The following is a 25,829-nucleotide window of genomic DNA, read 5'->3' as shown; positions in this document are numbered from 1 at the left end:
AGTTTATAATACATGTGTATTTTCTACTCTAATTTGTGCAATTTTCACTAGTTAACTTTAATCTACATATAAAATCCATTTGCAGAATATAACTTTACCATCCGAATTCTATCACCCATTATTCATTCATTTACAGGGAAGAAATAAGACAAAAGACTTTCATAAATATAATTGTACATGAGGTGAAAGGAGTAGGGGCTTAAATTCAATAATACATGAGGTGAAAGGAGTAGGGGCTTAAAGGCCCATTATTGGCCCCAAAATAAAAAGGTTTTGAAAATGACTTACTAAATATGGTGGGAAAAGAAAAAAAATGCCTCAATATCATTGTACTCAAGGCCTGTGTTTCAAAATGATAGTACAATTGATGGTTAAATTAAGGATATTTATATGATCCTTATTAGTACCACCTTTTGTGAAATGCAGGTCTTGACACATTAGATCACAAGTTTTGGACAATAAGAAATAATTCTGTCTTGTCAATCATCGAAAGATATCAATTTGTAATGTTTCTCTTTAATTCATTCGCTTGTTTGTCTCTCAAGGTATACATCTGTATAAATATAGGGATCTAAGTTTTGTAGCTACTGGGCCTTTAATGTCAGCCTTTCTACTGGTTTCCTGTTACTGTTCACCATAGCTTCACAAAAGACATTTTATTAAATCCTGGAGACTTTTTACATTCCCAGTATTTCCCAAGGTATTCATAACTCTCTTTTCCTGTTTTCCTGGGGAAAAAAAAGAAACATTTATGACAAAAGAAGATGGATGGCTGTTATATGTCCACAATTTTACTGGTGTGGTCCATGTTATTTAGATTCTAACATGGATTGTTTGTAGTGCTTTTGGACTTTAATGGTCATTTATCGTTAACTGCTATGGCATTGCCAGTTTCTCTTCCGACTTGATATTTTTATGTCTCTTTGATTACTTTAGTTTTTTGGTGTTTTTTTCTTTTTTATCTAAAGCACGCCTATAATTTGTTGGTGGATTAGCCATTTACACCTAGATCAGGATCTAATTACCTTAACTTGTCCACAGTTTTTTTTAGCGTTCGTGCACGTCTTTGTCCTTCTGTAATTGATCATTAATTTCCATGTTGTTTTCTCCTTCTTTAATTTTTCATGTTTTCTGGATATTTTCCTTCTCTTTTTTTTATTGAAAATTCATAGTTTAGTTTTTTAAAATGTAGGCGTTTAACTTTCACTTACTTAAACCACATAGGACTATAATCTAATCCTTCTGTTTCTCTTTTCTTCCTTCTTTCTCTCTGCAAATGTTCTAACCTTGTCTTCTCATTCTCAGCATCATGAATCTTTCCTTCCTCTAATAGTCTAAAATTATAAATCAATACAATATAATATAAAAATCATTATTAGAATTACCAAATGTTCAAATTTTAAATATGAGGAATAATTTTATTCGAAGTTTCTTTTTAAAAATGTGAAGAATATGAATACATATCATTGATCTATTCTAAGTAGTTCCTATTTAAAAATACATGGGATAACCATCAACCAATATACATGTACAAATTTTAAATGCACATTTTGACTAGTATAAACAAAATTTTTGTGACTTCAGCGAGTAAATATATCGTTGTTAACATGTAAATCTTGAATCATTTCTGACATAGACACATCAAGCTATTAAAGAGGAATATCTAGAACATAAACCTGCAAAGCCATTTGGAAAAGGCAACATATCAAAGTATATGAGAAATAGCAAGTCAGGAATATGACAGTTGTTACCCATTCGTTTGATGTGTTTGGACTTTTGATTTTGCCTTTTGATTTTTGATTTTCCTTTTTGAGTTATCCTCGGAGTTCGGTATTTTTGTGTTTTTACTTTTTACTGCAATATACTAAAAATTCAGAAATTATTGTGTGCATTTATTATTGCGATTTTTAAAGAATTGACAGAAATGTGAGGTATCAGGAAAAGCTTCATACAGAAATATGTTTCAGATATATATATATCAGAATGTGAGTTCTAATTATTAGGAAACTCCCACAGATTCGGAAGCAATATTTATAGTAAAAACCTCAAATAATTTATGAATTTACAGTACCTATTAACTTAAGGAGTTAACTTCTCAGTTTCAAAGTAATTAAATTTTCAAAACACTAGTTTATATTGAAAGGGGAGTAATAAAGGAGTCCAAAGAGCAAAAAAAATATATAGGTCACCATGCTTGTTTTCGATATATAAGCCATTGAAATTTTGGCGGGAAAATATTCTCTTAGCTTTATTATCGACAAGTTGAAGCTCTCAAAAACTGTTAAAAAGTAATCAAAATTTTATCAGACTTTAACAGCTTTATTATCATTATTCATGTAAAAGATTTACAAAAAGAAAAATGGGGGTCACCGGGCAAATTTTTTCAAGGCATACAAATGGATGAAACCAGAGGATTCTGAAAATCTGACAAAAAATCCAAAACATGACAAGCCAGCTTCCTTAACAGCAAATATTTTACTAGCAATAAAACCTTTTCTCATCTATGTGGCTATGGAACTTTGAATCTTTATAATTATACAAAAGACTGTTTTAATACCTTTGATCATGTCTGAACCTTGTGTCTGTAGGTGGCAGTGTCTTAGCATCATCAGTGTCCAACTCATTTAATTCTATTGCAAATCTGGTAAAGCCATAATACAGCTCATAATCATCTGGCATTGCACCTGTTTAAAATTACCGATATGTGAATAGAAAAAGTGATTTAAACAAATAAATCAGTATGATATAGAAAATACAATTGGAAAGCAATCACATACATAAATAATGGCTCATTTTACAAACAGATCAAAATTGGTCATGACTGAACCCATATTACTTACAACAGCTTACCAATAAGAAATACAAAAGTTTTGGTATTGTTATACAGATTTGGAGTTTTTGTTGCTTTACATTTTTTTAAAGACTGTTAAGGCTCATTTGAAAGGTTCAATCCACCAATAAAATTTAAATTTTCATTTTACCTATAATTAACAATTATTACAAATACTTAGGAAAAGGTAACCACCAATATTTCATTAATTCACAATGCCCATGCCTTCAACCAGTGAATTCTGGAACAGCCTGACTCACCAGGTCTCCACACTAATTTACTGGTGGCCTGATGATGATTTCCACCATGATGAGTACCACAGTATAAAGCTTCATTCCACTTCCCTGATAGATGATGGGCCACCTTCCCCTAGACCCCCCTTACCCTCAATTCCCTACTCACCAGGTCTCCACACTAATTTACTGGTGGCCTGATGATGATTTCCACCATGATGAGTACCACAGTATAAAGCTTCATTCCACTTCCCTGATAGATGATGGGCCACCTTCCCCTAGACCCCCCCTTACCCTCAATTCCCTACTCACCAGGTCTCCACACTAATTTACTGGTGGCCTGATGATGATTTCCACCATGATGAGTACCACAGTATAAAGCTTCATTCCACTTCCCTGATAGATGATGGGCCACCTTCCCCTAGACCCCCCCTTACCCTCAATTCCCTACTCACCAGGTCTCCACACTAATTTACTGGTGGCCTGATGATGATTTCCACCATGATGAGTACCACAGTATAAAGCTTCATTCCACTTCCCTGATAGATGATGGACAACCTTCCCCTAGATCCCCCCTTACCCTCAATTCCCTACTCACCAGGTCTCCACACTAATTTACTGGTGGCCTGATGATGATTTCCACCATGATGAGTACCACAGTATAAAGCTTCATTCCACTTCCCTGATAGATGATGGGCCACCTTCCCCTAGACCCCCCCTTACCCTCAATTCCCTACTCACCAGGTCTCCATACTAATTTACTGGTGGCCTGATGATGATTTCCACCATGATGAGTACCACAGTATAAAGCTTCATTCCACTTCCCTGATAGATGATGGGCCACCTTCCCCTAGATCCCCCCTTACCCTCAATTCCCTACTCACCAGGTCTCCACACTAATTTACTGGTGGCCTGATGATGATTTCCACCATGATGAGTACCACAGTATAAAGCTTCATTCCACTTCCCTGATAGATGATGGACAACCTTCCCCTAGACCCCCCCTTACCCTCAATTCCCTACTCACCAGGTCTCCACACTAATTTACTGGTGGCCTGATGATGATTTCCACCATGATGAGTACCACAGTATAAAGCTTCATTCCACTTCCCTGATAGATGATGGACAACCTTCCCTTCAGGACTGTTGATATGACCATGGATCTCATGTCGTTTTGAGGACCAGCTACTAGCCTATAAATAATACAGAAAAATATTTGTCCTGAAATGTCAAAATAATATTTCACTGCGATATTGAGTTTCTGATAATAAGCATTGTATATTAATTTCATAACATTTGGTTGAGGAAAACTTAAGTTAAACTGAAACAAAAAAATCAGCATTTTATCCTTTTGTGAAAGGGCATAACTCTGGATCGGTGAAAGTGACACCACCAAAAGTTCTAACTTGATTTGTGTTTTGTGGAAATAAGCACTGTGAATAAGTTTCAAAACATTGGTTTGCATGAGGCAAACTGAAGTCAGAGAGCGGAAACAAATTTTGGGATATAAGGACATATGTACATATGTACAGCTGTTGGCATCAGTGAATATCAGTTTTTTGCAATAGTCAATAAAACCGCACATTAACCTCACCAAAAGACAATAATTGCATAATATATGAGATAGAATTTTGAAATAAAATATGCCGTAAGAAAATAAAAGAAAAAAGGGTATCACGTGACTTGTTACAAGTCAAATTTGAAAATTCATTCCAGTACAAAGTCGTTTTCTTTTTCATGTTTGACAATAACTATCTCTACTCACCTTTTTAAATGTTAGTTTACAGGTGATATCTCCACAGGTGATATTGACCTCTCCGTAATGATCGACCCATCGTTGACCCCCTAGTAAGTTATGAACACATGTGGTAACTTTGTTCCATCTATACTGCTCATTCCACCTGAAATATAAATTCAAACTGTAACTGTAACTTAAAAAATATATTTATTTTTTGTTCTGATGATAAGTTAAGAGAATCATGTGCAGCTTTATAATTTTTGCCAATCAGTATCAGACTTGCTAAAATGATAGCATATCTCAACATCTTTGACAAAAATATGAAAATTTCTAAAAAACAATTAACCACATATGTATTTTATCAAAACATTGCATTGGATATATAGCAGTTTGACAAGCAATAATTATGACCATTGTGACGATAACTCCTTCTTCTTTGTATGTCCTTCCAGTTAGGAACACTAAGGAAAAACAATTTATTTTTACTCGTTTTTAAATATTATATCCAACCAATAGACTAGTTGAAAATATAAAATGGTTGAACATTACACACCCCATGTATTCACTTAACAATAGAAAATGATAAAAATTTTCAGCTGATTTTTGCAGAGTTATCTCCCTTTAGTGTTATGTTCCACTTAAAAGATAAATTCTTTCCCTTTGTTCAAAAGTTCTTTACTCTATCAATGAGTATCTAAATGTTAAACAAAATATAGTATCTTAATTATAGGACCAATAAAATCCAAGTATTGCAGGATTTGTTGTCATTAAAGACAATCTAGATAAATCTTCACGCATCCAGATAATATATATATATCCCATGGATACATCTGTTGTAGGGTTGTCACTGACTCAGACGTACTTATGAATATAATTATTTTCTGTGACTGTATCTTACATTAATTTGTAGGATCCTTTACTATAGATAATTTAGCTGATCTGTAACAATAACATCTTCATGCCTTATATATCATGTACTGTAGAACGCCGCTAGATTAAAACTGACGTGGAAAGGTAACACATGCCCACCGAAAGCTCTTTTATGAGAGCCCAGGTGGTCGTGTGGTCTAGCGGGACGGCTGCAGTGCAGGCGATTTGGTGTCACGATATCACAGTAGCATGGGTTCGAATCCCGGCGAGGGAAGAACCAAAAATTTGCGAAAGCAAATTTACAGATCTAAATTTGTTGTGTTGATGTTTAGACGAGTTGTATATATATATATATACGCCGATGTACATGTACGACGTACTAGACGAGTTACATATATATATATATATATATATATGTAACTCGTCTAAACAAGAATACTTACTTTGGAAGAACTAGATTGACAATGCCTACAGGTTGTATTTCCATAGATTTTCCCCAAAATCTTGTCTTTATACGAGTTTCTGAAAATTATATAATTACTTTAGTGACTAAACTACATATATACATTGTTTTGGCTTTTAAATCTGAGTTTCTATAAAATTCTTGTCTAGATTCAAATATTCTATAAATATAAGATTGTATACCAAGAAAGACAAATTCATTGATATTTAAAAAGTAAAAAAAGGTTTAAAAATGTGGTCATTAATGTTAATTGCAAACAAAATGTTCTATTCTTTGAAAAATGCAAAAATGAAGACAAAAAATGAAAAAATGAAGACAATCTAAAACTTAAAGTGTAGCTCCAAATCAAAAAAGTCTCTGCAAAACATTGCTTGTATGACAAAAACTGGTATTTTAGAAGCTAGTGTATTGTTAGTGTTAGCTACTCTGATATTATATCTCACCTTGCCAAAATATAAAGTTTTTAGAATCACAGTAACAAGCAGATATTGGAGGATGGTGGCTAACCTGAAATTCAAGAAAATTCAGTTAAGACTCAAATTTCTGTAAATCTACATGTATTTATATTTGGAACTAGTCAGGAAGTAGTTTTAACACCACCACATTTGGGACACTATCAAGTCTTGGTGTCTGGGCAATGTATTGTTCATCACTTTTTTTATTTATACAAGTATATACTTATCTAGTGTATTTTGGTGCTGGTGGTTGATATGCTCTGTTGTACTGTCCAGTATTTTTGGTAATTTGTGTAACTCTTTTTATGTATCAGTTATTTATTGATTTTTCATTTACTGACTGTCACTGTTCAATCTTTCTTTCTATTAATTCCAACTAGTATCAGTTCTCAAATTTATTATTTGAAACATGTCAAAAAATAAAAAAAAAAGTTTTCTTTTTTTTTCTTATGCACAAATTTACAATTGCTCATCAATGGATTAAAATGTCTATTTGTACCTGTTCTGCCACAAATCTCCAGCCTTTATCTGGTCTATCACATTCGTATGTCTCACCCAGCAGTGGATTGAAAGGTTTGTGCCCAGCTCTATACCCTGTACTTGCATAACTACTGACTGCAAATGCAGCTACATGGATCTGTAATACAAATATAAAGTCATATTTAATGTGACTGTAACTTCTTTTTTTTCTAGAACCTATACTTTCACATGTCTTCTTTTAAATAACATTGTTTGTTCGTATTCTGATGGTTACTGTGGATTCATTTATTTTCGTGGGTATCAATTTTCATGGATAGCTGAAAGCTAGCATATTCGTGTATATTGGATTTTTGTGGTGTTGCCAATCTCTGTATACAAAGCCTATTGAAAATATTATATTCATTAAACGTTTCAATTCATGGTTCACCTGTACCCACGAAAATTGGTATTCAACGAATAATAATGAATCCACAGTATTATTCAAGAATTGAAAGAGGCAGAAATTACACCAATTACACATCATGTTATTTCAGATTGGTTTCACATCTAAATTATTTTTTTTTAAATATCAAAATTTTAAAGACAATTGTTTTTTAAGTACTCCTACCTTAATTTTTCTCAAAATAATCTGAAATTGATTCTTCACTGAATACATTCTACTCTAAAGGATAACATTAAGTTTAATTCAAGAATAATTTTATCAATAAAAACCAACCATTCGTTCATAAGGATCTTCTAATCCAACAGCTTTTTCTATCAATTCATTGTATTCAAGTTCTTCACATAACCTCTGAAAATTAAAAGCACAAAAAGCATATTTACAAACTTATATTCCCAAAAGTAGACTGGAAACGGCCAATAGAAAAAGTGACAGCACAGTTATTTTTCAAAATATCTAAATACAGAAATTTAGAAGCCCATTTTTTTGTGATGCAATCATTTCAACCTAAACAAAGAATTTTCTGTGTTCTATTTCCATACAAGAAACTTGTAATGCAAACAAAATAGAAATCTAAGAGCCTGAATATTTTTAATTTTTGCAAAGCAATCATTAAAACCAATCAAATGAATTTCAGTTCTATTTCCATACAAGGAACTAAAGTTAACAAAATCTGGTAATCATTCCCTCACCTTTTATCAGTGTAAACTATCATATTTTCATGTATAAAATGTACCATTGTTATATGTGCCTACCTGTAGCATACTAAGTGGTTCGTTCAGTGTGATTGGCATGGAGATTTTTGACAGATCTTTTCCTATGTTTTTATATGTGCCTACCTGAAGCATACTAAGTGGTTCGTTCAGTGTGATTGGCATAGAGATTTTAGACAGATTTTTTCCTATGTTTTTATATGTGCCTACCTGTAGCATACTAAGTGGTTTGTTCAGTGTAATTAGCATGGAGATTTTTAACAGATCTTTTCCTATGTTTTTATATGTGCCTACCTGTAGCATACTAAGTGGTTCGTTCAGTGTGATTGGCATGGAGATTTTGGACAGATCTTTCCCTATATTTTTATATGTGCCTACCTGTAGCATACTAAGTGGTTCGTTCAGTGTGATTGACATGGAGATTTTAGACAGATCTTTTCCTATGTTTTTATATGTGCCTACCTGTAGCATACTAAGTGGTTCGTTCAGTGTAATTGATATGGAGATTTTGGACAGATCTTTTCCTATGTTTTTATATGTGCCTACCTGTAGCATACTAAGTGGTTCGTTCAGTGTAATTGATATGGAGATTTTGGACAGATCTTTTCCAATGTTTTTATATGTGCCTACCTGTAGCATACTAAGTGGTTCGTTCAGTGTGATTGGCATGGAGATTTTAGACAGATCTTTTCCAATGTTTTTATATGTGCCTACCTGTAGCATACTAAGTGGTTCGTTCAGTGTGAGTGACATGGAGATTTTGGACAGATCTTTTCCAATGTTTTTATATGTGCCTACCTGTAGCATACTAAGTGGTTTGTTCAGTGTAATTGGCATTGAGATTTTAGACAGATCTTTTCCTATGTTTTTATATGTGCCTACCTGTAGCATACTAAGTGGTTCGTTCAGTGTGATTGACATGGAGATTTTAGACAGATCTTTTCAAATGTTTTTATATATGCCTACCTGTAGCATACTAAGTGGTTCGTTCAGTGTAATTGGCATGGAGATTTTAGACAGATCTTTTCCTATGTTTTTATATGTGCCTACCTGTAGCATACTAAGTGGTTCGTTCAGTGTAATTGGCATTGAGATTTTAAACAGATCTTTTCCTATGTTTTTATATGTGCCTACCTGTAGCATACTAAGTGGTTCGTTCAGTGTAATTGGCATTGAGATTTTAGACAGATCTTTTCCTATGTTTTTATATGTGCCTACCTGTAGCATACTAAGTGGTTTGTTCAGTGTAATTGGCATTGAGATTTTAGACAGATCTTTTCCTATGTTTTTATATGTGCCTACCTGTAGCATACTAAGTGGTTGGTTCAAGGTAATTAGCACAGAGATTTTGGACAGATCTTTTCCTATGTTTTTATATGTGCCTACCTGTAGCATACTAAGTGGCTCGTTCAGTGTAATTGACATGGAGATTTTAGACAGATCTTTTCCTATGTTTTTATATGTGCCTACCTGTAGCATACTAAGTGGTTCGTTCAGTGTAATTGGCATTGAGATTTTAGACAGATCTTTTCCTATGTTTTTATATGTGCCTACCTGTAGCATACTAAGTGGTTCGTTCAGTGTAATTGGCATTGAGATTTTAGACAGATCTTTTCCTATGTTTTTATATGTGCCTACCTGTAGCATACTAAGTGGTTCGTTCAGTGTAATTGGCATTGAGATTTTAGACAGATCTTTTCCTATGTTTATATATGTGCCTACCTGTAGCATACTAAGTGGTTCGTTCAGTGTAATTAGCACAGAGATTTTGGACAGATCTTTTCCTATGTTTTTATATGTGCCTACCTGTAGCATACTAAGTGGCTCGTTCAGTGTAATTGACATGGAGATTTTAAACAGATCTTTTCCAATGTTTTTATATGTGCCTACCTGTAGCATACTAAGTGGCTCGTTCAGTGTAATTGTCATGGAGGTTTTAGACAGATCTTTTCCTATGTTTTTATATGTGCCTACCTGTAGCATACTAAGTGGTTCGTTCAGTGTAATTGGCATTGAGATTTTAGACAGATCTTTTCCTATGTTTTTTTATATGTGCCTACCTGTAGCATACTAAGTGGTTTGTTCAGTGTAATTGGCATTGAGATTTTAGACAGATCTTTTCCTATGTTTTTATATGTGCCTACCTGTAGCATACTAAGTGGTTTGTTCAGTGTAATTGGCATTGAGATTTTAGACAGATCTTTTCCTGTTTTTATATGTGCCTACCTGTAGAATACTAAGTGGTTCGTTCAGTGTAATTGGCATTGAGATTTTAGACAGATCTTTTCCTATGTTTATATATGTGCCTACCTGTAGCATACTAAGTGGTTCGTTCAGTGTGATTGGCATGGAGATTTTAGACAGATCTTTCCCTATGTTTTTATATGTGCCTACCTGTAGCATACTAAGTGGTTCGTTCAGTGTAATTGTCATGGAGATTTTAGACAGATCTTTTCCAATGTTTTTATATATATGTGCCTGATGTACAGTAGTTGTCGTTTGTTTATGTAATATATACGTGTTTCTCGTTTCTCGTTTTGTTTATATAGATTAGACTGTTGGTTTTCCCGTTTGAATGGTTTTACACTAGTAATTTTGGGGCCCTTTATAGCTTGTTGTTCGGTGTGAGCCAAGGCTCCGTGTTGAAGGCCGTACTTTAACCTATAATGGTTTAATTTTTAAATTGTTATTTGGATGGAGAGTTGTCTCATTGGCACTCACACCACATCTTCCTATATCTACCTGTAGCATACTAAGTGGTTCGTTCAGTGTGATTGGCATTGAGATTTTAGACAGATCTTTTCCTATGTTTTTATATGAGCCTACCTGTAGCATACTAAGTGGTTCATTCAGTGTAATTGGCATAGAGATTTTAGACAGATCTTTCCCTATGTTTTCATATGTGCCTACCTGTAGCATACTAAGAGGTTCGTTCAGTGTAATTGGCATAGAGATTTTAGACAGATCTTTTCCAATGTTTTTATACAATAGATTCCATAAACTTATATCACCAGTGTCTGGTTTAGGTACAGGTAACTTTGATCTCCGTCCCGTCTCAAAGGAATCGGATAACTGGTCTTCTGATACTGAAATGTATAAGTAAAAACTAATTTCTCTATTTTTATGCAGCCAGTAATAAATTAATTACATCAGCATAAACATGCTGTTTCCCTTCTTAAACATTTTGTGGGACCGTGTCATATGCAAATTGATCATTTTAAGGTGGTACACAACACTACAGAGAGATAACTCTGTAAAAATCAGCTGAACGTTATAATCATGTTTTAATTGATAAGGAAATATTAAGCTTCTAGCTATAGATATCAAAATAAGTGTCTGTCAAATTGTTATATATCCAATAAAAAAATTTCAATATAGTGTTTGGTTCAATTTTTTTTAAATTTTTATATTTTTGCCAAAGGGTGAAAGTAAATATTATGTAAAAAAATTACAAAAATTAAATGAGCCAAATTATTTTTAGACAAGGTATTTGGTACCAACTTAATAGATCAATGTGTAAGATTTTATTTTTATTTTTCTTTCATCCTGTTCACCTATACGCACATACCCTGTTGTGGATACTGTAAAATCACATTTTTTTTTATAAATATCAGAATAAAAGTAAAGATATCCTACTGTTCATTGGTGGGAAAGATTACATGTGATAATCTGAGAAAAATTTCAAAATGATATACATGTACCTAAAACAACCAGCATTTGTGTTTATATTTAAAAAAAAATGTAGTATTCCTGATCAGACAAAAAATATGTGTATATCTGTATGTATATGTACATTTTCCTGTGTATGTATGTTTATCTTTATGTACATGGGTATGTGTATGTCTGTATATTTAAGTATATATTTACCACTATGATCAGCAGTATAATCTGTGTATGTATGTGTATGAATATGTGTATATGAGTATATTTACCACTATGAACAGCAGTATAATCTGTGTATGTATGTGTATGAATATGTGTGTATGAGTATATTTACCACTATGAACAGCAGTATAATCTGTGTCATTCTCTTCACTGGAGATTTCATCTTCATCGGATTGCTACAAAGTATAAAACAACATAAATATTTCATTTTAGAAATTACATCAAATTAAATATTCATATCTCACTGAGTATAAACCCAATTCTATAGCATTTAGCTTATGATAATACAATATTTCAATAGGGAACAATACATCAAAAAAATAAATAAAAATGAGTCCTATACAAAGATGAACATATATGTCATTTTGAAAAACTGTACCTTCATGACCTAAATTTGGCTGAAAGTCAGTATTTTTGTTAAAATAATTAATTTCCAATAATGAAAAGATATTTTGCATTGAAAATGCATGTATTATAGAGATGGATGTTTTTACACTCTTTCGCAATTTACTTCTGTGTTTCAGTCTCAATATCATCCCTCAACTATATTCAGAACCTTTAGACGATATGGGAACGGATAAAGAAAATTATGTACACTATCTACAATGATCTATATATAAAATAAGGGACCCTTCAATAGTTTGTTTTGCCTGATACAGGTCAAATACACACAGTATCAAATATGTAGAAAGGTATTTGTTATTATTTTTGAGATACCAATTTTTGTGAACTTTGTGGGTACAGGTGAACCACAAATTTAAATGATTAACCAATAAAAGAAAAATCCTATAAGCTTTTTTTGCAGACTTTGGCATTACTGATTATTTTATTTAAATTGGGCTTTTGTTACAATTTCTTAAAACAAGGCTCAACTGGAGGACAATAGTTGATGTTGATTCCAGATTAAGTATATATATTTCAACACATTATAATACTGTGAGAAAAGCATATAAGTTTTTATTATAATCTAATCTAATGTACAATCATCAGAAATAAAATATTTTAGTACTGACACCTGAATTTTTTTTTCATGAAATATAAATATGTTGAAGAGTTATTTTCCCAATAATTATTACAAATTAGTATTTGTTAAGTGCTCCCGAGTTAGGAGTATTATAAATATGAGAGTTAGAAAAAGAAATGATGCAATCTTGTTTATGTTTAAAGATGATTTTTTTTAGAAGCAGGGAAATAAAACCGAACATTACTATTTTTTCAACAAGGAAACTGTTTAATTAATGTGTACTTTATTACAGTTGTTTAGGTGTTCATAACCATTTTGAGTGGAAGTTCCAGGAACATATATAGATCTGTGTGTTTTCTTTATGTATCAAATATCAGTTCAATTATCAGATCTGCAATCACTAATTTAGCAGGAGCCAATTATCAAGAGTCAATAAAACTACCAAAGGATTAATGGACCATTGTGTCATTTGTTAGTTAAAAAGAGTGTTTATAGAATACAATCACTATGTGGCAATTTTAGCACAAACGTGAACGTGGAAAGACAAACAATATGAACATTTAATTTGAAAAGGCTTTTTTGGTTTCCCAGCACAGGATGGCTAGCATAATGGAACAAACAACAGTAAAACCATTCCATTTTAAGCAGGCTTGTATATTTCCAAGGAGCATAACTCTTACAATGCCTTTGATATTTTTCATTACAATTCTTCAAAAACAACGCCATTCTCCATATAATCAATATTTCCCACAGCGCATAACTGCTTTAAAAATAGTTGATCAGCACTGATTTTCCAATTCATCTTAGACATTGCTGTTATAAACCTTTGATACAAATTTCATATTGCAAGAATTGTACACTTGAGAGAGCTTATAATGCAATTTTCTAGAGAATTTACATTTCCAAGGGACATAAGTCCTGAAAAATAATTAATAAGCCCTGATTTTCAACTTGTCCACGACAATACTGGTATAAATGGATGGATAAATGTCACAGTTGCACAGACACATGCATGGACACCTGGCCTCACAGTCATAAAATTTTCGAGCATGATTTTTGTACTCAAACTTGAAAATCAACCAATCAAATAGCTGGATTTCATGTTCCGAGCATAATTTTACTCTGAGCACTGAGCAAAGTTTTATGCCTTCAAGGCCTGGTATTTGCATGTGCTTGGCACAGCTTTGTGATGGGGATGAAAATGCATTATGAAATAAATGCATTCAATTCATTTTGACTGAAATTTGAACAAATAAAAAAAACAATGCAGGAGTGAAATTCCAGAATAGACAGTTTACAGATTTGCAGGATTTCAGAGAGATTTGGAAATAATATTTCACACCTGGAAAGGAACCACAACCATTAAAATAATCATGATAATATATCTATAAATTTCTGGAATACAGTTGTAAGATCATAAAGTTTTCCATCCGTTTGGAGAGGATAACATGGATAAATATAATTTAAACCAACAAATAAATGCTAATATTTTCAACACTGTAAAAAATATCCATCCTTCAAAATGTGTCCCTGTAATGTTTGCAACTGTTTTAAATAGCAATGAACGCGTTTGGTGTTTTTAAAGCATAAAAAATACTCTTTTTTGAAATCTTTCACCTAAACATGTTTTGGGGTTCAGTAATGTCAAATGTACATGTTTCAGGGAATGGACACATTTTTGGGGATGGACAAATTTCTAGGTGTTACATATTTAAATGTAACAAATTATTGGGTTAAAATAATAAAACTTGAGATAACTCAAAACTCCAAATAATTTGAAAAAAATCTAAGTGATATGAAATACTGTCAGATTGTTTTCTTACCGAATACAAAAGCTGAAAATTGAATTTGTGGTTAATTTATTTTATAATTTGAATCCACATATTGTAGAATAATAATAAGTAAAACTTAGAGATATTGCTCAACAGCTTTACCCATCTCAAGCATGCTTATCAGCCTATGAAGAGAAAAGAATCTTAAGCCCCTTTAAAACTTTTACACAGTAATTCATGTTCACACAAAGCCTGATAATAAATTACAGGAAACTTTGATCTAATTTGTAGTAACCGAGAAAGATGTGACCTCAAATGGCTAGAGAAAATAACAGACCAAAAAATGACTAGAGAAATAATTCACCACAAAGTGGCTATAGAAATAACAGACTACAAATAAGCTTAAGTAATGACAGGCCACAAAGTGGCTACAAAAATAACAGACAGTCAAAAATTAAAGTGACTAGAGATATAACAGACCACAAAGTGGCTACAAAAACCACAAATTGGAACAGAAATAACTGACCACAAAATTTTCCAAACTAGACATATCACACTTATAATTCAGCCAAATATTCTATGGTTATATTCTCCCTATTTTGGATTACTGTTGTACAATTTGGGGAAACACCAGTGACCAAAATACAAATAGATTAGATAAACTTCAAAAACGAGCAGCTAGAATTATTCTTGAACTTCCTTATGATACCCCATCTAATACAATGTTTAAAAAGTTATCATGGCTTCGATTTACTGATCGTGTGATTTACCACAAGGCCTTATATGTTCATAGATGTTTATATGGATCTGTTCCAGAATATTTGTCTAACAAAATCTCCTATGTTTCAAATAAAAATGGAATGCAACTTAGATCAAATACTACCCAATTACTTAATATACCAAAGGCAAGAACAAACACATTTAGAAGATCTTTTTCATATTCTGGCCCAACTTTATGGAATAAACTACCAGAAGCACTAAGACACATGTCAAACATAAATACTTTTAAAACAAACTGCTTTAAGTTTTTACTTGAAAATCCAGGAAATATTTAAATGACTATGTATCAACTTTGATTTATGTTTTCTAATGTTTTTCTTTGTTATGAAGAAATTGTGTGAATTGCATTGTGAGTGGAGTGTGAGGGCCTCAAGGGAGAATAGTGTTTGTACTAATTGAGCATACCCTCTTGAAATAAAGATTATTATTATTATTATTATTATTATGCTGAAGTTTGAAACACTATCTTAGCAAATAAAGTTATAATTTAGCAAAATATTCCAGTATGATATTTTCAAACATAATCTTTGAAACTTTTGCATAGTTTTTGTTGCTTTTTTTTGGAAATTTTGGAAAATATCTTTGCAACATGGTTTAGGACCGCTACTTTTTGACATTTCTTCTATATCATATATATCTAAACAACAGAAATTGAATATAATTCCTGGTAAAATTGGTTCCATACACACCTCAGAAGATGATTCACTGGCTGTCTCTCGCCCCTCCTCAGCATCATAGTATTCTGATATAGAACAACTTTCTGTTGATAAAGACTGTGATAAAACATGGTCGTGATCCTTCAAATAATAAATAAATAAAACTTAATGAATTGCAGATATAGATATGAATGAACTAAAAATTTAATAAAGTTATTTTCTAAATCTGTTTTGAAATGACATGCAAATAATATTAACATAATTGAAATTTGGGTGATTTCTGCTTTTTTTTCTTTTTTTTTTTTTCAAAATAAAATTCTTTAATGGCTTCAAATTAAAAGAAAAAGATGAGTGCTGGTGAAGATTTTGGAAAGTTTTCCACAAGTCAGGGCTGCTCCGTTAAAATGGAGGTTGACAGGTAGAAAGTTAGTTTTAATTTTTTGAGATGGGCTGACGGTCATGTACAGTTTTATGATTGATTGGTAATTGATTGTTGGTATTCAACACCATTTCTATCATGATTGTATATATATTATAATGGATTTTGTTTTTATTGTCGGAAGACACCCATGGCCATGTGCCTGAATTGATTTGAACTCACCAACCCAATGTTGAAAGCCTAGTGATCTAGGAATATGAACTATACTTAGACCACTTGGACAAGGCTCTGAAGATATGATGACAAAAATCAGAGGCAGATCCAGGGTGTGTGTGTGTGTGGGGGGGGGGGATGATCTAAAGGTTAAAAAACCATCCCTTTTTTTCACGATCAATGCTTTTGAATGGACAAATATGGTTGGAATCCCCATCCCCTTTTTATCCTGGCCATGGATTGGAACCTTGACTTTTGAAAATGACCAGTTCCATCACTGCAAATTATGTGTAAGTCTTACCTTGTCTAGGTTTGGCACAGGTGATAAGATAGGTGATGATGGTGGAACAAGTTTTGTGTCACTGTGAACTGCTGACTCAGCATGAATCTTTGATAATTTATTTCTTAAGTCTGCATTCTGCCTCAATGCCTAAAAGTACAAATAAAATTCATAAAGAAAACAAGGAATGTGTCAAAGAGACAACCCAACAAAAGAACGAAAAACAGCCCACGGCTAATACATATAACATGATTTATTGTAAAATACATATTTCAGTACCATAAAATTTAATTAAACAATAATTTCAAACAAGTGCAGTGTGATAGATTCAATTCCATCCTTCAAAGCAAATTTATACTTTCCCTATATACTCTTTTATAAGTATAACCTACCAAAGGGATCTTTCCATGTCTTAATTTTGACAATGTTTTTTTAATTTCGTTGGACACTTAAATTCGTTGATAAAGTCATCCACGAAAACCACGAAAATTGGTACCCCACGAATAAAAGTACTTTCACAGTAATTGCTTTTATCCAAGTCATTTGAACTCTTGTGGATAGTTATCACATTGGCAGGCATACTACATTTCCTTTATTTCTATTCAAATTTATAAGTATTGAATTTGGTATATTTCATATCTGACATTGATTTTTCACTAGTCCCATCAGACAGTTAGTATGATGAATCTACTTGAACAATGCATGTGTCCAATTGTCCCTGACAATCAGACAAGCAGTAAAGTCCAGCCCTGAAGAAGTCTAATTAAACTTAGATATAATTCCTTACATGTTTTCATTAATTTCTTTAAAAAAAGCCATTTGCCAATGTAATAAAAAGAATAACTAATTAAAGAACTCAAATATCAAAAATTCAACTCGTGACCAAACAACACTGATAATTAACTCATGCACTACACATATTCGTGAATTAATGTGTTGTTTGGTCACTCATTGAATATTTTTCTCCTTTTGAATTCTTCGATTACTTATTGTATAAATATAACTTAATTCAATATGGTGTCAATTCAAACTTGTCTAAATATCTTATAATATACATACTTCAATAAGATGATTTTTTTTTCTCAAACTTGCATTTTGACTTACTGTCAAATAACTTAATTCAATAAGATATTTTCTATCTTGCCTAAATGTCCAATTACTTACTTCAATAAGATTATTTTTAGCTTGCCTAATGTCAAATAACTTATTTCAATAAAATATTTTTAGCTTGCTTAAGGTCCAATAACTTACTTCAATAAGATATTTTTAGCTTGCCTCATGCCCAATAACTTACTTCAATAAGATATTTTCATCTAGCCTAACTGTCATATTACTTTGTTCAAGATAATGTCTTTTCAAACTTGCCTAACCATCAATAAATGTATTCCAATAAGTTGTTTATTCAAACTTGCCTATCTGTCAACTAACTTACCCCAATAAGGTGTCCATTCAAACTTGCCTAACTGTCATATACTTAATTCAATAAAATGTCTGTTCAAACTTGTCTAACTGTCAACTAACTTACCCCAATAAGGTGTCCATTCAAACGTGTCTAACTGTCAACTAACTTACCCCAATAAGGTGTCCATTCAAACGTGTCTAACTGTCAACTAACTTACCCCAATAAGGTGTCCATTCAAACGTGTCTAACTGTCAACTTACTTACCCCAATAAGGTGTCCATTCAAACGTGTCTAACTGTCAACTAACTTACCCCAATAAGGTGTCCATTCAAACGTGTCTAACTGTCAACTAACTTACCCCAATAAGGTGTCCATTCAAACTTGCCTAACTGTCATATAACTTAAAATCAAATAAAATGTCTGTTTAAACATGCCTAACTGTCAATTAACTTAATCAAATAAAATGTCTTTTGAAACTTGACTAATTACCAATAGACCACTTTCGCGTTCATCCGTCACCGAAAAAAATCGTCAATTATACGCGCCTTTATCACCGTCAATTGTGCGTTTAGGGGCGTCTTCAATTCCCTTCCAATGTTGAGCGAGTGGTTGGGAAAACTATAATTCTATTTTGTATGAATTATTCGGCAAATTGAATTCTCAAAATTGACAATCAACACATTGTCAGTAAGTACCTACAGAGCAACCATTATTTCTAGTTTATCCTGCACAAAGACGATCACTAAGACGCTTGATGAACGTAAATAGTGCAGGGATACAGGCGACCCCCTCTATCTGGTAAATGACGTCATAAAGGCTTGCATAATTGACAAGTTTTTGCCGGTGACAGATGAACTCGAAAGTGGTCTATTAGCTTACATCAATGAGATGTTTATCTAAACTTGCCTTACTGTTACTTAAACTGACCTCAACTAAATGTTTATTCAAGCTTGCTGATGATCCAGACCAATTGTTATTATCTACAACTGCTTTCTTCAGTCGATCTCTTTCTGTTCCAATTATGTTCAGTAAAGATTTCAGATTTTTATGTACTGAAAAATATTCAAAAGGAAACTTATAAAACGAAATGATGACCTCTGTGTGCACGTGTGTATTGGATTCAATTTGTTTGGTTGGTTGCTGGTTCAATGACATGCAGGCAATTCCTTTTTATCTTACAAATATTTACATCATTTTTGTTGAACACTATTTCTGTGCATTGAAGTTACAACTCTCAATAAAACTCATATTTATCGGAATTGATCGCATTTGCACACTTAATATTCTATTGATAAAATCATAATAAAATGTATTCTTATTGCAAGTGCTATAAATTCATCTAAATTTTCATTTCAAAATCTTTGATCTTCATGTATTTAAATGAAAGGGAAAAACAAACAATAATCCTTTGCTCCCCACATACTAATATAACTTCAAGGAGGGGCGAAATGGTCTTTTTCTAGACATTGGGATAGAGCCTTTATCATTTTCTGGGATTCAAGATTGGACTTTTTTTACACAGGAATTCAGAATTTACCCTTACCAAATTCCAACATTAATGACTATTTTTTAGGATACAGGAAAGAATGTGTTATTTTTCTGGGAATTCAAGATGACAACCCCTCCTACCACCCTAGGCCTCTTCAATATGTCTTTTTTTCAAATGCCTAAATTCAAATACAGATAAAAATACTATCTTACCCTATTAAGATCTATTTTTTCTTTACTTGACATACCTTTCTCTGCCTTTATTACAAATGTTTCTCTTAATTTGCTATCATTAACATAAGTGTCTTGACTACTGAGAAATGAGTCATTCCCACTGGTATAGTGTGCATCAGACATGCTGCTGGGTCTCGTTCTGCTCATCTCAAAATGTACAAGGTTTGGATTGGAAGAACTGGTTCTCATGAGATCATTGTCTGTCAGCGAGGTGTCACTTGTTTTTTTCTCTTTCCGTTTACTTCTGAGTCCTAGGCCTCGACTTTTCTTCTTCAAATCATTTGGTTCACTTTCAGCCTCCTGAAATACACATAAAAAAATGATAATTACAATAAATTTATAATACATGTAATAGGGAAGCAAGTCAAAGTGGAAGGGATGTGCTCTAAAAGTGTTGTTTAAATTATGCAAAAACTTTACACAAACTGTTCACTGACATTGTACTTACATTCATGTTAGTCATTATTTTTATTTAAAAACATATTTTATTTATACACTTACCATTAGAATAATTTACAACCAATTTTAATTTACAAACTGTTCACTGACATTGTACTTGCATTCATGTTACACATTATTTTTGATTTGAAAACACATTTTATTTATACACTTACCATTAGAATAGTTTACAATCAATTTTAAGATAAAGACAATAACAACAATTATAGATTACCTCTGAATTTAGTAACTTCATTTGGATTGTACTATGTTTGATTCACTTTCTGTTCAACATTGCATAATGATTTAGAGTATCCCATAGCAACGTCAACAATGGACAATTATGACGTCATATACAACATACCAATTTTTGTACTTCAGAGGTTCTAATTTTGTATACTTTGTCCTGATGACGCCTTTCTAATTGGCAAAACATATTGAAAATAAAAGCTGCAGTTAACTTAAGTGTTGCTGTCAATGTAGCAGTACTATAAATTAAGAAAAATTCTGATATTGTAAAAAAAACTTGCAAAAGAAAAAGAAAAAAAAATCATATTAAAATTTTATGATAGGATTTGTATATGCATTATTAGACCCTTGTTTTCCTGTTTGAATGATTTTACACTAGTAATTTTGGGGCCCTTTATAGCTTTTAGTTTGGTGTGAGCCAAGGCTCTGTGTTGAAGGCCGTACATTGACCTATAATGGTTTACTTTTTTAAAATTATTATTTGGATGGAGAGTTGTCTCATTGGCACTCACACTACATCTTCCTATATCTATCATTACCTGAAACATGTTCCAATTTGGAATAATAAACCTTGTCTTTAATTAAACCTAGAAAGATACAGTTTGAGTGCCAATGAGACAACACTCCATCTAAATAACAATTTATAAAAGTAACTTTAAAGTCCATTATAAAACAGACGCAATAATAATTTTTTTTTTTTTTTTTTATTTTTTTTATTCTTTTTTATTTCTTTATCTTTTCAATAGAAAATGTAAAATATTTCCAATTAAGATTTATTTATAAAATTGACATTGTATTTATCTTATATGTATTATATTGTAGGTATGTCATCATGGTCATGTATATGTTGTAATTGTTGGAAATAAAAAAATAAAAAGTTTAAAAAAAATTATGCATTGGCAGTATTTGATGCAGTCAAAGTATCAAGAGACTACTGATCTGATCTTAAATATCAATCGGATTCTACCTTGCCCTTTCTTCCACTTTACTTAAATAACCATTGTAAATTTATTGTCTGAGGCCCTTACACATCCACATCCAACACATATGTACACATGTGCCAAGGCTATTCTTTTGTGTTGAAGGCCGTACCTTGACCTATAATGTTTTACTTTTATAAATTGTTATTTAAATGGAGAGTTGTCTCATTGGCACTCATACCACATCTTCCTACATCTATTTAAAATTCTTTATTTAAGCCAAAGCATTTAAAATAGCATTGGTTTAATTAATAGAATAGGTAACTAAATAACACATTTTTAAAAGTTATATGTTATAGAGGCTAGAGAGTAAACATGGTAAAGCATAGTAACTTTAAGAGTTCTAGGACAAAAAAGTAAATCAAAATGGTAAGCATCATACCTGCCACCTTTTGGATTCAAGATTCAAAGTTTTATTTAGAGTGGATATTCAATAAACTACATAACACAAGCTCTCAAAGTTGTAGATCTCTAGTTAACATAAAGAAGAGATTATGCGTGAAAACCTTTTTTCATTGTTATTTTTGTAATAAGATTCAAAGCATATTAAGATTTCAGCACAAACAGATAAAATAAAAAGATATCTACCAGGCTTTAATTAGTTATGTCTTTTAAATATGCAAATATGCATTATTTCATTGTTTTTGCACTATGGTGAAAATCAACACAGAAAATACTACCAAAACAAACCAAAACACAAAAGAGAATAAGGTGATTGATTGTTAAGTAGGAATATTTGATGTCCCTAGTCCCTAATAGACAAGAGGTCCAAAAGGGAAGATTTCAAATTATTACAGGTAAAAGAAGAAGTCTCCCTCCTAGAACTAGTGCATATGCACTAAACTTATGAAACCCTTCATCTCAAAGGGTGATCAGTGTCTTCCCTAGAAAATTCTTGATGCATGGTGGGTCTAAGATGAATTTGCAACGCGGCGCGCTGCGTTGATTTGTAGAATTATTTTTATTACACAATACACTAGTGAAATGAATTGTGCATGTCAGTTTAAAAACTTCACATCAATCTGCAATACAGTTAGGAACAATACTTAACATTTTCTCTCAAGGCCAGCCTGGATCCAAAAATTTTCAAGGGCCCTGTAGAATTTATTTAGGCTTTACCAGGTTTGTTTTTACTACAGGTACATACTTACAGAGGCATGTGTATATATGTCTCTGATACTTATTAATAGTCTGGAATGTTCTTATATAAAAGCCAAAAAAATAGGTTTGAAATACCTTATACATGTAGCTTGTTTCTGATTATGATGGAAATAATAAAGGAATTAAAAAAAAACATAAACATTTTTTTTCTAGAATTAAAATCCATCTGACCATGTATTTTCAGACTTGTTAACTTTATATATTTGTAATATTGAAAAAAAAAAAGAAAAAAACTTTCCATATACCCCTAGATGTAAATTATTTTAATAAAAAAAGTATTACCAGTTTCACCCAAAGGAATTATTAATTTTTCATGAATAAATCTTAGCAGTTTCCAAAATGAAATTCCTACTGTCTATAAATAACAATGAAATGTAACTGTTTCCTGTTAATAAGGGGTTTCCCGAATTTTCCCGCCAAAAAGTACATGGCTTTCAACAATTGTAAACAAAGCATTAAATTTGTGATAATGGATTACAGCTTTAATTAATTTAATTTGGATATAGATATTCAACTTAAGGTACAGTCAAGCAATGTTATTACTTTCTTCTGGAATAATACAAGTTTGAAAGATCAGTTTGAAAATAAAATAATTTTTGACATCAAAACAAAAACGATCTTAATTATGAATATTCAGTGACCCATAAATGTGTTGAACTCTGCTATGGAGGTCAAAGTTACATCATCTTTCAACCCAATGATGTGTATTCTCTGTTACAACTAATCAACTGCGTTTGATATAAATAATTCGATGTCAGACTTATGATTTCAAAACGTAAAATTTATACTGCAAAAGTTTTACTTTTTATTTTTTTCACGGAAGGATATTTGGAAGCTGTATCAGGCTATAATATTTATCATTAAATCAATTTGAACTCCCGATTTCTATTATGCAATCGAAGTCTTCAATGTTGTTCTATCTAATCAACGTGGTTGTAAAATCAGAGCGTTGCATCTAATTATGATCAATTATCAGTCCAGTGAGTTTGAAACACCTGTAGAGTTTTGTCAATTGTCACTTCATATTATAAGACAATAAAAATTTCACACATAGCGGGATGCATAGCGGGTATAATTAATGCATGGCGGCCGAAATTTGATGCGTAGCGGTACCCCAATGCATGAATAGCATAGGGAAAACACTGGGTGATTATAGCTCATCACCTTTTATATAAGCTTTGGGTTTCAAATATTTTGGCTATGAGCATCACTGAAGAGACATGTATTGTTTAAATGCGCATCTGGTGCAGGAAAATTGATACCGTTAATGTTATTCAAACTATAAAGTTTAAAACATTGATAATTTTTTTCCTAAACTTTTGTTGTTGATAAGATTTATTCTTTATAAAACTATTTTCCAAGGGGTTAATGATTTTCATTATAACAGTGTGATTCTTTTGATTTCATATCTGCATTAGTCATTGTTAGTCAAAACTCAAGTCTTTTAGATATGAATCTGCATTTTAGATGTCACAAAAATGTGACCATGACCAATTCCACCTTAAAAAGGAATATATTCTATTTGTAGATCATAAGAAAAGAAAGATAAGATTTGTTTACATTTCATCTAGAAATCATTCACTTAAAAATGTCTTCCCGAAATTGAGAAGACACACTAGACGAAAGGACCATTGACAAATTCATGGCATCAAGACCATGCATAGAAACAATTAATATTATAGTTTTTGAATAAAAAGCTTATACGGGTGGATGTTGCAGCACTACTGAAAATGAAAAGAAAAGATTGAACTTCAAAGCAGTGTGAAGTCAAGAGAGACGCTTTAACTAACAAATATAGAAAATTTTATGGCTAACAAGGAGAGTGAAGCAATTTCCTAATCCTGTCCCCTTTTGGGAATGTCTCAATCCATTAGTAGTTCCTGAAATTCCCTCTTTTTTCTTCTCAATGTTGCATGAATTCCAAATGTGTGACTTTGGCATCTAGAATATTTTTTTAAAAAGATCATGTTGGATGAATTTTTCTATGTGTACAGAGACCTGACCCATTCACAAACTTAGTATACTGTTATCCAACTTATTTTCGTAGATACTTCATTTTTGCAAATTTTCAGCAAACTTCACGCCAATTGGTTTTACTCATTTTCTTGATGTAATTGTATGAGAGAAGACCCAAGTGCTACATATCTGCAACACTGTACTTTTTAGTTACTTTTCCACTAACAAAATTCATGACAATAAATCGCTTTAATCATATCTATACTCATATAGGAAGTGTTCGTTTTAAGCCATAGTCAACAAATTATTACACTGCTGTAGTCTGTGCTGTATCCTGTGTAATTTCAATACGTAATTACAAATTCCATTGAAATTTTAAAGTGCTTCAAATAGGAAGAACAGTTGACAAAGCTGCCACAGAATTTGACTCAGAAATTTTAAAATCAATTCTATGTAAAATGTGTAATAAACATATGAATTACTTCATGTACTTCTTATTTTATCATGTGAACATTTCACATGTGTACATTTATACACACTGGGATATCAATTTTTCATGAATTTTGATGGTAGAGTTCACCAACAAATTTAAACGAGATGAGTACCAAATTTCTATAGGCACATGTATATATGCAAACTTTCTAAAACCATGATTTCAAACATGAACAAAAATGAAATTGTTACTCAAATCATAAAAAAGAATAAAAAATAATCATGAGTAATTTAAACTGGTGTTTACTTGAAAAGAACTGAAATATGATAACAATCATA

General features: G+C 32.0%; 1 protein-coding gene across 1 annotated transcript in view; it reads right to left on the bottom strand.

The window, feature by feature from the left end:
• Positions 1-200: 200 nt before the first annotated feature.
• The window catches only part of LOC134695182 (oxysterol-binding protein-related protein 6-like), a 38,614-nt gene continuing 12,985 nt past the window's right edge, over positions 201-25,829 (bottom strand). The window contains exons 8-22 of the mRNA XM_063556394.1: positions 20,289-20,574; positions 19,480-19,604; positions 17,172-17,300; positions 16,312-16,419; positions 12,219-12,282; positions 11,132-11,307; positions 7,785-7,859; positions 7,089-7,226; positions 6,578-6,641; positions 6,115-6,193; positions 4,829-4,964; positions 4,091-4,256; positions 2,558-2,684; positions 1,212-1,334; positions 201-728 (exon numbers count right to left, since the gene is read on the bottom strand). Of these exons, the coding sequence (XP_063412464.1) occupies positions 632-728; positions 1,212-1,334; positions 2,558-2,684; positions 4,091-4,256; positions 4,829-4,964; positions 6,115-6,193; positions 6,578-6,641; positions 7,089-7,226; positions 7,785-7,859; positions 11,132-11,307; positions 12,219-12,282; positions 16,312-16,419; positions 17,172-17,300; positions 19,480-19,604; positions 20,289-20,574 (1,893 nt within the window). The 3' untranslated portion in view covers positions 201-631. The remainder of the gene's footprint in view (positions 729-1,211; positions 1,335-2,557; positions 2,685-4,090; positions 4,257-4,828; positions 4,965-6,114; positions 6,194-6,577; positions 6,642-7,088; positions 7,227-7,784; positions 7,860-11,131; positions 11,308-12,218; positions 12,283-16,311; positions 16,420-17,171; positions 17,301-19,479; positions 19,605-20,288; positions 20,575-25,829) is intronic.

This window comes from Mytilus trossulus, chromosome 13 (assembly GCF_036588685.1).
Source record: "Mytilus trossulus isolate FHL-02 chromosome 13, PNRI_Mtr1.1.1.hap1, whole genome shotgun sequence".
In the NCBI taxonomy this organism is placed as follows: Eukaryota; Metazoa; Mollusca; class Bivalvia; order Mytilida; family Mytilidae; genus Mytilus; species Mytilus trossulus.
The sequence above is the reverse complement of the archived record's forward strand: the minus strand, read 5'-3'. Positions and strand labels throughout refer to the sequence as shown.